The sequence below is a fragment of the Pelodiscus sinensis genome, chromosome 2 (genome assembly GCF_052426305.1).
Source record: "Pelodiscus sinensis isolate ZL-2025 chromosome 2, ASM5242630v1, whole genome shotgun sequence".
Taxonomy (NCBI): Eukaryota; Metazoa; Chordata; order Testudines; family Trionychidae; genus Pelodiscus; species Pelodiscus sinensis.
In genome coordinates this window covers 21,624,718-21,640,446 of record NC_143053.1, presented here as the reverse complement: position 1 = coordinate 21,640,446, position 15,729 = coordinate 21,624,718, and the positions used below count along the sequence as shown (strand labels likewise).

Below are 15,729 nucleotides of genomic sequence, written 5' to 3'. Positions count from 1 at the left end.
CCGCTGTTGCTGTAGAACGTACAGGCATGTCAGCAGCTTCTAAGGCAGCCTGTAATGTCATTCTTGCAATCGTGTAGTGTTGCCTCTTAGCTTCAAGGATGTCTGCAACAAAATCATTCAGTTTGGAGTAATTTCTGTAATCATATTTCTTCAATAAAGCTGTGTAATTTGAAATGCAAAATTGTAAAGTAGACGATGTACATATCTCACGCCAGAATGCATCAAGCCTTTTGCTATCACGGTCTGATGGGGTAGACCAGTATTGTTGCTGCTTAGATTTTAAATGGTGCAGCTTCCATCACGAGGGAATTTGGCGCTGGGCGAGAAAAAAAATTCAGAACCCTTGGGTGGGACATAATATTTCTTATCAGTTCTCTTAACCATTGAAGAGTTTGCACCAGAGTTTGCCACACCATCTTTGCCGGTTCCATTATTTCTGGATGAATTGGCAATGGTATTTTTGGTGTTACTGAGTGCAGTATGTCTATTAACTTGTGCTGATTTTGCACAACGTCATGAAAAGGAATGTTTAATGCAGCAGCTATACATTAAAAAAGGTCTTGGAAATGTGAAGTTGAAGCTTGAGACCCTCCCTCCACTGGAGAGAGATTATTTGGGTCAGGAGGGGGCACTGCCTCCTGTATGAGTGGGTCCCCTTCTTGTATTTGTTTGGAGAGGGAATACTGCACTCTGTCATTTCTGGTCATGCTGATGTTTGTGATAATATTTCCATTTATACCAGTATTGGCAGTAGGGGTAAGGCTCAGGTGGAGGTACCCAGGGATTGCCATAATATGAAGGAATATTCCCAAATCTGGAAGAGTAAATACTCTAGCCATGTAAGGAGAATTCTTTGGTGAAAAATCCCCTAGAGAAATCATCATCAGATTCGGATGCAATTTTTTCTTGAGAGAGCAATCTCTGATGTGAACATAGCAGAGAGCGCTCAGTTTGTAAAAATGGTGAGGAAACTGAGGCATCTGTTAACGTGGTTGGTGCCGTGCTCTCATGCAGTGTTGGCAAGTTTGTATCATTGCCGGATGGTGCTGCAGCTAATGAGGCAGGCACCTTGAAGCCTGTTACCTCAGAGCGTGATTTAGCGCATGCATGCTGTTCGTCTCCACTGGGGGCTCCAAAGACGTCAGAGGTGTCACACGTGCTGCGGCACAGTGCCGGCGCTGCTCTCGGCACTGGTGGTGAGGGAGATGGCTGCTTTGGTGCTGTAGCCCCTAGAAGTGCTGAGGCAGCTCGCTTTTTTGGCAGGCTTTCTGCATCCCCGCTGCTTAAGTTCCTTGGGTTACTAGCCCAGATCAGAGGCTGGTATAAGTGAGTTTTCAAAAAAAATACAAAAATAACTTGAGCTGGAGGTCTCTGTCTTCCTGTGCCCACAATTTTAGCTTTGCAGAATGAGGTCATTTCTGAGCGTTATGCTGTTCTGAGGCAGTGGACGCATTGTGAGTGACCATGCGATATTGGGATAGGCGCTTTACTTGAAGTGCAGCACTTAAACCCCCGTGAACCAGGCATGCCTGTAGAAACAGTCAGACTGCAGAAAGGGATTAACTGGGAGAAAGAGAAAAAAAATCTTTATACTAACCTAGATTTTTTTTAAATTAACAAAGTAATTAACTAAGTATTCAAACTCACTAATAACTACTATAATGAATTTTACTGATTTTAAGTATAATCATCTAGACGTGAAGAAGCTAGGGAGCACTGCTGAGTCTGTAGCTGGAGGCGGCAGAGAAGGAACGAAGGAGTGTGTGTGTGGGGGGCGGGGGGGGGGGGGGGGAGGCAGGTTTAACACATTTGCGATGCCTGCAGCCTAAGAGCGTGTGGCTGCAGGTGGGTGCATGTACAGCTCCAGAGACACTGCTACAAAATCTCTACACTGAGGCTCGGTGGCGGCGCACTGACCTACCGTGGAGCACCCACAGGAACCTCTCGAAGAAGAACATTTATTGATCAAGGTAGTCTTTGTCTAGGATGCTACGACTGAATATATTGTTACTTTGATCCTCATCTGTGCTGCACTTGCATTTCTGTACAAGGCACGATGGTGACCAAACATTTGCAAGATGGTAAGCATTTGGTTTGCGCACATATGCATTTCAGTAGCAGGAGTATTTCACACATAATTGGTGTGATCAATTCATTCTCTAAGACACATATATGCCTGATAAAGGTGGATAATTTGAGATGCTTTTAGTCATTTTGAAACCATTTCATTGCTTAATGACTTGCCATCTTGACAGAAGGTATAAATGCTTGTTGGAGGCAATTTTTCTCCATTTGTCTGCTTCTTAGGAATGTTCACCAATGTGAAGTCACACATGTGTAACAGCTTTTACCTTGGTGGAAATAAATAATAATCAGGGCTTGACAAACAGTGGCGAAATCTACTCGCCAGTCCCACACTGCACATGCGCAAGACCCGCATGCACGCACCGCCGGTGAATGGGGCAACTGGCTGAAAACTACTTACTACAGGCGAGTAAAAACAGCAATTTGTTGAGCCCTGAAAATAATAATAATGGGAGTTTTTACCTGTCTTCTGTCCTTTATTTATTCCAAGCTCCACATGAGGAAACACTCTTTGTAAGGCTCCTAAAATTCTCTGAAGTGTGTTTTCAAGCAATGGTTTTGAAATGGCTGAGAGTGCTTGGCCAGGTGAAGTCACAGCTCTTTGAGAAGCTGGTATAGTCTTCTGCATAGCCACAACAAAATCCTTGGCTGTTATTTTAATAGAAGAAATATCCAATTGCAACTTCTCACTGCTAGTGTATATCTGAGGATAACGTCGGCGTAAAGCACACAAAGCAGCTTCAGAACATATGGACTTTATATCTGCACCACAATATCCTATGAACAAATAAGTGACAGTTAAGTTATGTACTGTAACTTTGCATATGCTGCTTCTAGAGCTTTTTTGGTGATTGGACACAGAACTCTCTGGCCCAGCAGGAGATGAAGTCTAACAGACACAGCATGCTCAAACTTGTAGGAGAAAAGGAATATAGGTAAGGAATGCCTCATTTTGCTATCTGCCCAACTATACTGCTGGTGGTCTTCTCTGCTCGTGCAAAGGCCACAGTTGGGCCACAGACAGACTAATAAATTTAGGTTCTTAGAAGTCCATCTAAACCACTAAAAGTATGTCTACACTGCAGGGCTAAAGCCTAAATAAGCTATGCAACCTGAGCTACATCAATTGATTAATCGAAATAGCTTATTTCAGCTTTTGACACTGTCTACACAGCAGGAAGTCCAAGAATGAGCACTCTCCTTTCTACTCCTCTTAGTCATCGTAAAATGAGGGTTATGGGAGTCGGAGTAAGAAGTGCTCCAGCTCAATATTATTTTGACATTATGTTGAAATAACTGCTCGTAGTGTAGATGCAGGCTATTTTATTTAGGAATAGTGTCAGTTATTCAGAAATAAAGCTGCTGTGTAGTCAGAGCCTAAGACAGAAGACCATCTAGTCCCCTTTGCCACGATGAAAGTGTGAGTGTAGATAAAAGAAGGTCTATATTCACATAAAACTATAACATTTAGTGGATTACAAAAAATATTTTAAAAAAATATTTGAATGAAATAAGCATAGTACTAAGCTGTTAGAGAACAATTTTTGTTTAACACGTGCTAAACTGTAAGTTAGCCACTTATATTCTGAGAACTCCTTTTTGGTTCTTAATCTTACCAACACATTTTTCTGCTAATTCTTCAAGAAACGTGTCCAGTGGCTTAGGGGTCCAGTCTCTCGTGTGAATCTTGAGAATTTCTTTTCTAGCCTAGAAAACAAAGACTTTCAAAAAAAATCCTGGTTTTTTCCCCCTGTAAAAATCTTTAGTTTAAGTAGATGACATTATAATCAGCTCTTTTCTTCCATGAAAAGCTCCCAGGAAAGCGAGTTCTCTTAAGTAGTTTAAGCTTAAAGATCTTGGACGAGATCGCACTTCTAGCTAAGGTTGGTAATTTATTTTTCCAAAGGAATATTTCCCAAAATTATAGAATCAGAAGTTCAAGACAGAAAACCTGTTAGGTCAGCTACATTCAGGGTGGACTGATTAAAAATCAGGGCAATTTAAAAGATTTAATCATCAAGAAAAAAAGCCTTTAGATAATGAAAATTAATCAATTTTTCAGTTTGTACTCCAGTTATTTTCTAAAGAGAGGTGCATTCTCCTTGGTTTATATAACCATTCAACCGGTTGATTTACAACTCCATAAGCCATTATATAAGATTTGGTACATCATTTTACTACCTAGAAGCGTACACTAGATGCCTTTACTTGAACAACTACAAAGCTTAACATTTTCAGTTTATTAATCATACATTTTAGTGTGCTAAAAACAGTGAATACATTGCTTATTAACTAGTGTCATGCTATATTTATAAAGCTTGAAGTTAAATACCCCCCCCCCCTCATTTTTCATAATGCAAACTCAACTTTAATTCAGGGTTTTGGATAGTGGCTCACGGATTCAGCGTATTTATTTATTTAAAATTTTTAAGAGACTTTATAATAAAAGTTTAATACAGAATATATCAAGACCTAAATTCAGATTTCATTTTAATGTTTATTTTTAAAAAGTCAAAACTTAACAAAATCTGACTTAAAAATTTAAAAAAATAAATACAATTTTTCTTTAAAATACACTGCCTAGTTAATTTCCCCTGCCAGTGAAAGACTTTCTTATATTTCACAAAGTGATCTTGGCTTTATATTTTAAATTTAGACTAACAGTAGTGATTACTACAAGTCTCAATGATAATAATTCCTATTACCTGGCCTAAATAATGGTCACTGAACTAGAAACTTGCAAGGGGTGCACCATACCCATTCTGTCAATCTCTGGCTAAATTCAATGACTCCTGAAATATTTACAGGCATTCAGATTAATAAATTAGATCAGCTTCTGTCGAATTCCCAGTGTTATCCACATAATATACAAATTATATTTTAAGATCTCCTCCTTTCCAATTTATCATCACAGCATCTGTATGGGAACTATGGTGACTATTTTAAAGAAATATATTTACTAGTCTAACCCACTACACTTTTTGGCCTTGCTCAAAAACTGCCAGTCACAGTGTATTTTTTGCTTTTCATTTCATAGCCCCTCCTCTCTATTCTCTTCTTTCCATGCTCACCCACTTTGATAACATGCTACCTGGTCTCTCTGCTACCTGGTCTTCCACTGTCTCTCTGCTACCTGGTCTCCCACTGCACAAACGTCCTTCCTCTCAACTGGTTCCCTTCATCCCTGGACATTCTTCTTCCATTGCTAGTTGGTAGCCCTCGTTTACTGTTTGTTTCATTTCCTTCTCCTCACAACCGTGATTAGTATAAGCAGGTAAAGCTAGTTCCTCCAATTTTGCTTCCTATTATTTTCACAGGATTCCAAGATGTTTCACACAATGAAAACTTTGGACACTTAATGAAGCAGCTGAAAACTAGGACGACAGACATCCAGTGACTGCCAAGTAATCTCGGAACTGCGAAGTTAGATCAAAATGATTTTCAGTATGCACACTACTTTGCCCCTCACATATTACTCTTGGAGGTATAAAGTGAGGATTTAGCTATTCAATCAGCTTTATCTAGATTTGGAGTCCTTGCCATTGTAAAGTAGATTCTAATACATTAACAGAAGTACTAGTACTTCAGATATTTATCTTATAGTCAACCTATTTTAACCCCCTCCCAACACACACTCCACCTACCAGAAAGAGCCAAAATTAATCTAAATAGGTGAAGAATGTTTTTATCCGTTTTAGGGCACATTAATAGTACAGTATGTCAGTTCAACAGCAAGCTGTCACAGTGATCAGCTCCATAGTCTGCTCATTCTGGAGGGAGCACTACTGGGTTATATACAGTGGGTCACAGTTCCTTTTGTATACTTCTTTCCCTTTTGGGGTTCTGACACAGAGGGGAAAAAAGACCCAACCAGTGTTCCCTCTAAGATTTTGGTATCCATGAGCAGAGCGAGTTTGGTCTTGTGCACCAAATATTAACATCATGTGCACTTATTTGGCTGTGTGCCATGAAGATTCATATTTAAACATGAGTCTTGTTACTTCTATAAAAATAAATGTTAAAAAATTGTATTATTAGTTTCTAGTCAGTAGGAAACAACTTTCACCCCATCTCCCTGAGTCCATGTACACATTTTCCTTATTATGGGTTTTTTCATTAAAGTTCATTTGAAGAATACTGCTATTAGATTTCGTAAACTGTGAAATGTTCCCAAAACATTGGGAACTCTGCTCCCATTGACTTCATGGGAATTTTGCAGTGCTCTCAATACTGAGCTATTCTGAAAATCCTATTGTACATTTTAGACCCTCCACCTACAAAAACATACATATATGGCTAACTTTACTCATGTGATCAATTCTTTATGTCAGTGGGACTATTCTTATGAGTAGTGTTAAGCAGGTGCATAAGCATCTGTAAAATAAGGGCTTTAACAATCACCCACTTCCCAGCCTACTCACTGGTAATATGATAAAACCAATGGAAGTCAGATCAGACCTAAATCAAGACAAGAATTAACAACTGAAGATGTATAATAAAAGATTAACACAAAGGATTTGATGGTAAGACAAGGGACCAGAATTTTACTTAGGTGGTACTCTGATCCCATCTGGGGCCACCAGAGCAGCTGCTGGCTGCCTGCAATATGGTTCCAGCTCAGGCCCCAGCCGCTGGAGAAGCAGCCGCCGCCAGTCCCCACCTTGATGCAGCTCCGGCTCTAGCTCTGGCCAGGACTGCCAGAGGAGCAGCTGTCACCAGCCACCCCAACACAGCTCTAGCTCTGGCTCCAGCCACCAGAGGAGAAGCCGCCACCAGTTGCCCACAATGCTGCCTTGCAGCTCCAGCCCTAGGGAAGGGCTGAAGTTAGGGCCAGGGCAGTGTAGTGGCTGCCCTGCTGCTCCTAGGGTGGGGCAGCCGCCTACCATGCAGCCCCATCCTAGAGCAGCCGAGCAGCCACTGCATGGTTCTGCTGAGGAGGTGAGCAGCCCTTAAATTCTTGGTGGGAGCCTGCATAGGCGCGCACCTAAGAGGGAACACTGGTCCCAATCTAGGGCCCTAAAAGAGTGGTGCACTGTCTGGACCACTTTGTCCTCTCCAAATTACACTGCCTTTTAGACCACTTCCTACTGGATTGTGGTACCTTCTGGGGCATGGTCCCACTTTTAGCAGTATTAATACAGTCGAGCAGGAAACAGTGTTTCCTCCTTTGAGGCCTGCTTATGTTCCTACCTGCAAAATGGGGTGGAGAATGGGGCTTACTGCTTTCACAGTGGCTTTACTAATGCTTTAGTCCCTCCTCCCAACAGCTTATTGCATCATTAAATTGGCGACATTCAACTTTTCTGCTTGGTCAGAATGAAATTAGTGCTACAAAATTAATGATCAATGAAAGGGTTATGTACAAGTACTGTTTTCAGTAACATTCCTATACTCCACAAGAAACAATATATTACCTCCATCACTCAAATTGTAAAGCACAATCCCAGCTTCACCATTCCCAAACATCCTTCATTACCCTCACAATAAACTATGGCTTATGCAATAAAATAGTTTGACATCTTAGCGCTGAAGTTGAAATAAAGAGTTTACCTCCTTATCTGGCAAGGTGAAAAGGAATTCTCTGTCAAAACGCCCAGGTCTTCGTAAAGCAGGATCTATTGAATCCAGTCTGTTGGTTGCTCCAATTACCACAATCTCTCCTCTGCTATCCAACCCATCCATAAGAGCCAACAGTGTAGATACAATAGAACTAATAGAAAAATGCTTTTATTCACTTTCTCCTTCCAAGTTTTAATCAACATAGGAAAAGCTTTTGTTGGTGGAATTATTTTTTAGTTAGCAAACTTGTTTTGCACAGATCATAAAAGGCTCTTGACTAAAGGTTTTTTTGTTTTTCAGATAAGCAAAGACCAAAAACACATCATGATAGAATTAGGTCTTGAACAAACCTTAGACAGCAATTACAATTTTTACCTTTGGGATCCAAAAAAGCAAACTAAGTATGATCCCTACCCCAAAGAACACATGTCTACAAAGAACCTCCTAGTACAACATAATGGGGCCTCTAGGCACTACAATAAAAATATCAGCTTCATTTAGCATGAATATTCTAACTGACAATTTCTTTCCCTCCTTTTTCCTCCTCTCCCCCCATGCCTTCTCAGGGCTACAGGCAGTCCCCGGGTTACATACAAGATGGGGTCTGTAGGTTTGTTCTTAAGTTGAATTTGTACATAAGTCAGAACTGGCGTCCAGATTCAGCCTCTGCTGAAACTGACCAGCGGCTGACTACAGAAAGCCCGAGGCAGAGTTTCTCTGCCCCGGGCTTCCTGGAATCAGCTGCCGATCAGTTTCAACAGGCTGAATCTGGACGCCTGGGACAGAGCAGCTGGGGCGCTACCGGGTAGGTCCCCGCAGCACCGCACCTCGGATCCGTGTAACCCAGGGACTGCCTGTATCTGAAAACTGGACCAACCCATTAAACTCCTTTCATACGAAGAAGTAGATTTTGCCCATGAAAACTCATACCACCATCTATATTTTTTGTTAGTCTGTAACTGGAAAAACTTAAACAACAAATAGTCTTGCAGCACCTTAGAGACTAACACAGCTATCCCTCTGAAACTTTTGAAGTATTAATTGTAGTTAGGGATGTCAATGTATAGATCAGTACACGATTAATTGATAAGCCCCAGCTTACTGGTTAATCTTGTGACTACACACACTCTGCCCCCCCTTCCCCGCCCGCCTCTGTATCCCAAATCCACAAGGAAAACAAATGGACAGACTGGAAATATAGTTTTATTTGGCATTTTATACAAAAACACAGGCATGTGTCAGAGAAACTAAATTATAAAACATGAACACTTCACTGAGCTTGGTACCACTACTAGATCTAATTACTTGCAACTTAACACTACTAGAGGCCTCCTAATGCCTAGGGCTCGACAAACTATAAAATCTACTCACCCGTGGCAAGTAGATTTCAACCACACACCCCGTTGATTCGCAGCACACGCATGCGCAATGCGGCTCTTGTGCATGCACAGTACGGGGCCGGTGAGCGGTTTTTGCCGCCCTTTGTCAAACCCTGCTAATGCCCATGTTTTTATATGTGTACACATACATACAAACACCACTACATTATAGCATCCCCTCTTATAAGGCTCCTGCAGATTTTAATTCTTCTATTTTTAAAATATAGAAAGTTAATACCTGTGAATTTGGTCTTGTCTACTGGATCGTACAGGAGCCAAGCCATCTATCTCGTCAAAGAAAATAATTGAAGGACGCATCTGATAGGCCTAAAAGGAAAGTACAGACTTAGGAATACTGCATCCAAAAAATAATGCATCCAAAAAAACCTACAATAGAAAAACCATTAGGCACTTAAGTAAAAAGCACTGGAAATAATGTGTCTCACATTCCTGGATGCAATTTCCTATTAAAGTTCTAAAAACAAAAAAAACCTACCCCATCTTGATAAAAACAAATTCTATCATATACAACTATATTTATCCACCTGTCCCACATGGATCATCAGGAAGATTCAGGCCTTCATAGCCACAGCACAGACTACTACCACTTGAGGTAACTGGTAGCAGTAGTAGGCAGTTATTTTCTCTATGAACCAACCACTATGAGCAGATGAGACACACTCTTTGCCAGTCAGCTCACAGCTACATGCTCATGAGAATATGTTGGAGACTCCAAAACCTGGGGTTCAGTTCTAGGTTCTGGAGGTGGGCATGCCTGAGTAGATATAGGCTTGCCTGACCCCATGTTCTCAGCCTTCAGCCTGTGTCCTTCCCCCTTTTGCACTCAGTGAAGGGTGTTTTTGTCCCTTTTGTCGTACCATCCCAGCTCCAAAACCCCGTGTGCCTGTCATTTCAAATATCTCACAAAAGCATGGAGCCACTAGAACTTCAATGAAGCACTTAATACTTAACAAAAATAAATAAACCAACAGACAAAAATATATTTTCTCCCCGTGTTCCCCATAATCATACTCTGCAAAACATCTGAACAATTTTTACTGGAACTTCTAAAAAAAATTGAGACAAGAACCAGCATAGAAATTTTCGGCCCCAACAATTAAAGTCTTCCAAAGTTATTAGAAAAAAAAAAAACCAGGGCCTTATAATGGAAAATGTTCTTCAACCTTAACTATAGATGTCAATACTAGCCCCCCATATAATAAAAGTGTATTGTCCAATATTACCTGATCAAATAATAAACGAAGTTGTCGTTCTGATTCTCCCACCCATTTACTGAGACAATCAGCACCTTTTCTCATAAAGAAGGCTACTCTTCTATCACCCTGACTGCATTCATTAGCAAGTGCCCTAGCCACAAGGGTCTTTCCAGTACCAGGTGGACCGTAAAATAGACAGCCCCTGTAAAATACAAAATTTCTCATGTTTCAGTTGTGATACATTATGAAACGGAACAGTATCTGTTCCAAAGAGTTTAAGGCGCAAGATAATAAAATAGTAATATATGAAGGCAGAATGGGAGAAGGGAAGTGGAAGGGAAAAAGGATAGAAAGGGGGCATAAAGGATTAAAAATATGTACTAATTTGACATATATACAGTTATTTAACAAAATAAATTCTCTAAATATGCTTAGATAAATATATTGAGTTAGATAAACAGATTTAAAGGCTTGAAGGGATTACTATGATCATCTAGTCTAACCTCTTGCATAATAAAGGTCAAAAGATTTCACCCAGTGGAGAGAAGAACACATTTAACTGGCAGTAATTTGAGTTATTTGAAATGCTTTGTCCAGATCATAAAATGTGTGCACATCCATGTTCTCTCAATGGGAGACTGCAAAGTAGTGTCTGTATATCCATGTCTGGCAGAACAGCACCTTGTGCTCCGAATGAGAGCATTTAGTAAGGCACAAGCTTGCCTCTACTTTTTCTTCTCAATCATGAAGCCAGAATTTCACAATATAAGGAAAGGAGGATGAGAAGTGCAGTACCCATAGGGACAAACCTATTAAAGAGCTCAAGTTATTGTAAGTTAAGTAACCTCTACTATTTCTTATATATGTCCCCAATGGATGCTCCACCACAGTAGACAAAAAAGGAATCACTTAAGGGGGGGTACATGAGAAGACTAAACTCAGGAAAGTTCAAAAGACTGCATTGCCAAAGAAACAGTAGAAATCTGCAGTTCTGATAATTGATCTGTGGCAATATCCTTCGGAAGAGCTACAAAGGTGGATTTGAGTTCAGGTGGAACGCTGCTCTGTGAGGAGGCTGCTACCCAGTATTTTCATAACAAGTCAAGATGCAACACAAAACCATTTCAACACTGCTTGCGCTGAAATCGATTGGCCCTTTGTCATGCCTGTAGATAATACAAATAGCCTGGGAGACACCCAAAATGGTTTAGTCTTGTACAGATAAGAGGCAAGGGCCTTCTGACATCCAGTGAATGAAAACTTGATTTCTCTCTGGATGCATGAAATTTGGGGTAGAAAACTTAAGAAAATGTTCTGGCTAATGTTATGTTTGGAGGAGTCATTTGTAAGAAAACAAGAATGAGGACATAGATTTGTTTTTTGTAGATGATGATGTACGGTGAATCTGTCACGAGTGCTCCCAGCTCTCTCACGGAGGTGATCAGAAATTAAGTTGTGAAAGAAAGTGCATGTCATTGGTTTGAATAAGGGAGTTTCCTTAGGTTTACAACAAGGCTGCGGTCTCGCTGGTAGGCTGAGTGTCAGTTGGGAAGAAACAAATTGCACAGGACCTTGAGAAATCTGGTTGTCGTAGTGTGGGCAAAAACTGAGAAGCTCTGGATGGATAAGTTGGAGGCTTGAGGGCAGCCACATGTACACATTGGCTACGTCTACACTGGCATCCCTTCCGGAAAAGGGATGCTAATGTAGCACGTTGGAATAGGCAAATCCGCAGGGGATTTAAATATCCCCCGCGGCATTTGCATTAACATGGCTGCCGCTTTTTTCTGGCTTGGGGATAAGCCGGAGAAAAGCGCCAGTCTAGACATGAGTCTCCGGAAAATAAACCCTTTTCCGGAGGATCTTTTATTCCTACTTGAATAATTTTTATTCCATCTTTTATGACCATCTTATGCATCCCCAAGCCGGAAAAAAGCGGCAGCCATGTTAATGCAAATGCCGCGGGGGATATTTAAATCCCCCGCAGATTTGCCTATTCCAACGTGCTACATTAGCATCCCTTTTCCGGAAGGGATGCCAGTGTAGACACAGCCATTGGGTATGTCTAGACTACAAGCCTCTTTTGAAAGAAGCTTTTTCGAAAAAGCCTCTTTCGAAAGAGATTGTGTACACAGTCATAAGGGTTTCAAAAAAAGTTGTTCTTCCTGATAAAAGTACCAATTTCAAAAAGACTGCTGCATTCTTTCCATTTAATTTCAAAAGAACGTGACAGCAGTCTAAATGCAGGTGAAGTTTAAAAACAAAAACAAACAAAAAACCCCACCACAACCCCCCCCCCGAAAAAAATCCTCAGTAGTCTAGACACACCCTCAGAGAGAGTTCATTGAGCAATCCTGTGTTTTTCATTTGAATAGGCAGTCCAAGATCTTAGAAAACAGCATTCGCAAGACTTTAGACAATGGAGGGAACATCAGGATTGGAAGGGATTCCTCCTTTGGGAGGTAGGTCTTTGCAAGTACTGGGCTTCCTATTCAATAAAGTATCTGACTGAATTCTATCCAAACAGCAGCAGTGTGGGGTGCCAGGAGGGAGCTAGTCCTTGAGGGGAGCCAGTTTAAAAACCAGCTCCTCTTGAGGACCAGCTGCTTGTTGTCCTGCGCTGCTGCCTCTGATAAAGAGGCAGCAGTGCAAGGCGGCAGAAGCCCCTGTCTGCAGGGAGGCAGGGTCTAAGCTCCCGGACCCAGCACAAACTGGAACTGCTTTAAATGTGGAGCCACAGCGGGGGTAGGTCCCGCTCCCGGCATGAGTCAGAAATGCATGTAATCTATAGCATTAACCTATAAGCTTTTGCTTATTCGTTAGTTAACGACACTATTACATCCCTTGCTAGAACAGCACACGCAGGGAAGCCACGCCATCACGCTGCTGATTGTTAAAATGGCTCTCCTCACAGACCGGCTCCTGCTTTCCACCCCATGCTGCTGCCTCTGATACCCTAAGAGTGGTGCCAGGAGTACATTGGCTGTCAGTCCTGTCCCCACGGGTCATTGAATAATCATGTAACTGCTAAGAATTGTTGCGATTAAACAATCACGAAATTAAACAATTTCTAACATCTCTACTTGAGAAAGGTAAGGGTTCCCGAGTTCTACATCAAGAGGTCCTTGCTGATAAGATGTCTGAGGTGTGATGCCTCCATATCAGTCTTGGCCAAGCATGTGACAAAGACACCTCTTGCTCCTTCTTATAGTATCTTGAGGATCAGTGGTATAGATAGGTAAGCACAAAGGAGACTATATGGACATGGTGTTACCATGTCATCCCTGAGAGAGAGTTGCAACAATGACATCCCTTGTAGCAGAACAGGTAACATTTCACCCCTCTGTTTTCCACATTTGGCAGATGCTGCGGAACACTGTCTGAAGATCTCCCATTCACGATAATGCCAGAAATGTCTGCTAAATGACTCTTCCATGGACGTTCGATAGCCGAGGTGGGGGAAAATCACAGCCTTCCCAAACCACCAGGCATGGCCCCACCCACACTCCGCCCAGAGAACACCTGCTGTAGGTCTTCTGGGGTGGAGTGTTGCTGCCCCCAACACCTGCCCTTCTGGTGCTCCAGGGCTGGGAATACTGGAGCCATGTGGTCTCCTCCCTCCCCGATGTTCCAGGACTGGGGAGGCTGGGGTGCACCCCCCCCCCGCATGCTTGTCCCTTCCCTGTGGTAGAGGTGGGGCCTCAGATGGGGCATGCCTGTATGTGGGGCTGGGGGCCTGTATCTCCCCAGCCCTAGCTGCACCAACTGCCCGTGGAGTTTGCAATTGCATTTGGGAGGTGTAGTAGACTACTGTTATTTCTGTCGGATGGGAAATGCACCAGTTTCATAGCCTTAGGGTACGTCTAAACTACACCCCGTCAGCAGAGGAATGTAAATTAGACACATCGAAAGTGCAAATGAAGTCGGGATTAAAATATCCCATGCTTTATTTGCATAATAGTGGCCACCGCTTTTTTCAAAACAGGACATTTCCATTCCCCTGGCCCCCCCCCCCCCATTTTTTGAGGAGTACAGGATCTTCCGAAATGGGGCATTTCTGTCGAAAATGCCCCATCTAAACTGCCTTTTTTCCCCCCCCAAAAAAGCCCCGTTTCGAAAAAAGTGGCGGCCGCCATTATGCAAATGAAGCACGGGATATTTAAATTCCAGCTTCATTTGCACTTTCGATGTGTCTAATTTACATGCCTCTGCGAACAGAGGGGTATGGTTTAGATACACCCTTAGTGTTTCCACGTATAAGGACCGGACTCTTGCTCCATCTTGGAGATAGGATGACAAAAGTATTGTCGGTTATCCATCATGACTGACAGAAGGACTTGACTGATGACAGAATTAGTGAAAGAGCTGGTAGCTAGAAAATCCTTCACTTGTAAACTAAACAAACTATATGAAATAGAAGATTCATATATAGATAGTAAAAATGGCATTTTTACTGAATCACTTTTCAGACATTAATTCTGATTAGGAACTATACGGAAACTTGAAACTGTGCATTCTGGGTTTTGTCTGCTTAAAGAAGTTGTCTTTTAGTGTTACTTCAATAAAGTTCACACATGAATGCTTTGCGACATGAAAAGGTGGACAGATATTTAAAATGCAACATTATTCTTTAAACAAAAGGCTAAGTTTTCAAATTGCAATACACATCACAGTACCTTGGAGGCTGAATTCTGAATCTCTCAAATACTTCTGGATAAAGCAATGGAAAAACCACCATCTCTTTTAGAGCCGAGATGTGGCTGGATAGTCCACCCACACTATCAAATCGTACCTAATTTAGGAAGAGTTAAAAAACAAATAATGTATTTCATACACACTTCAAAGCAAGCAAGGATCAACTGCACAACTATACTAAGCATGCAAGAATAGAAGATATATGCCATTATAAAAGAAAATATTCTAGGCTATCATACAATTGGGGGGGGGGGAAATGGGAGACATATACAAAGGTAGCTGTAAAGAGATTTTTTTAAATGGAAAAGCTCTACTAAGCTACTCTTTCAATAAGTGGGTATCAACTGACAAAGTACTTACTGAAAAATCTATTTGCATTGGATCAACATCAGCCAAGCTTGCTCCAATTTTCATCCGATCCCTGTGAACTCCTTTTAATTCATCTTTCCGAAAGTTTAGTGGAAGACACCTGGTTTGAAAGTCAAAGAAAGGGGAAGATCGGTATTATGAAAGATATAACCAGATTTTGGTTGGCAAATTATATGGTCTTACAATAAGCAGCTTTGCACTAACACATCCCTGAACTGAATTAAGCTCACAATGTCCAAATATGAACAAGAAAGAGGACCAGTTATCCTAAATACTACCAACTTCCTGGAGGTGCCTAAATATGTGTGCTTCTAAATACTTGGGGACTTTTGAAAATCCCACTCCAAGGAAGTTAAGCGATATGATGGGGGTGATCTAGGCCCAAAGGCCCCCTGGTGAAGACCTCTCTGCCACACTCATCCCAG

The 15,729-nt window shown here is 41.6% G+C and overlaps 1 protein-coding gene across 4 annotated transcripts in view; it reads right to left on the bottom strand.

Moving 5' to 3' along the window:
• ATAD2 (ATPase family AAA domain containing 2) overlaps positions 1-15,729 on the bottom strand; it is an 88,165-nt gene that overhangs the window by 56,096 nt on the left and 16,340 nt on the right. For all 4 annotated transcript variants that reach the window (XM_025178690.3, XM_075920165.2, XM_075920164.2 and 1 more), the window contains exons 10-16: positions 15,296-15,404; positions 14,917-15,032; positions 10,268-10,442; positions 9,262-9,350; positions 7,636-7,795; positions 3,702-3,792; positions 2,548-2,862 (exon numbers count right to left, since the gene is read on the bottom strand). In XM_025178690.3, coding sequence (XP_025034475.2) covers positions 2,548-2,862; positions 3,702-3,792; positions 7,636-7,795; positions 9,262-9,350; positions 10,268-10,442; positions 14,917-15,032; positions 15,296-15,404 — 1,055 coding nt within the window. The remainder of the gene's footprint in view (positions 1-2,547; positions 2,863-3,701; positions 3,793-7,635; positions 7,796-9,261; positions 9,351-10,267; positions 10,443-14,916; positions 15,033-15,295; positions 15,405-15,729) is intronic.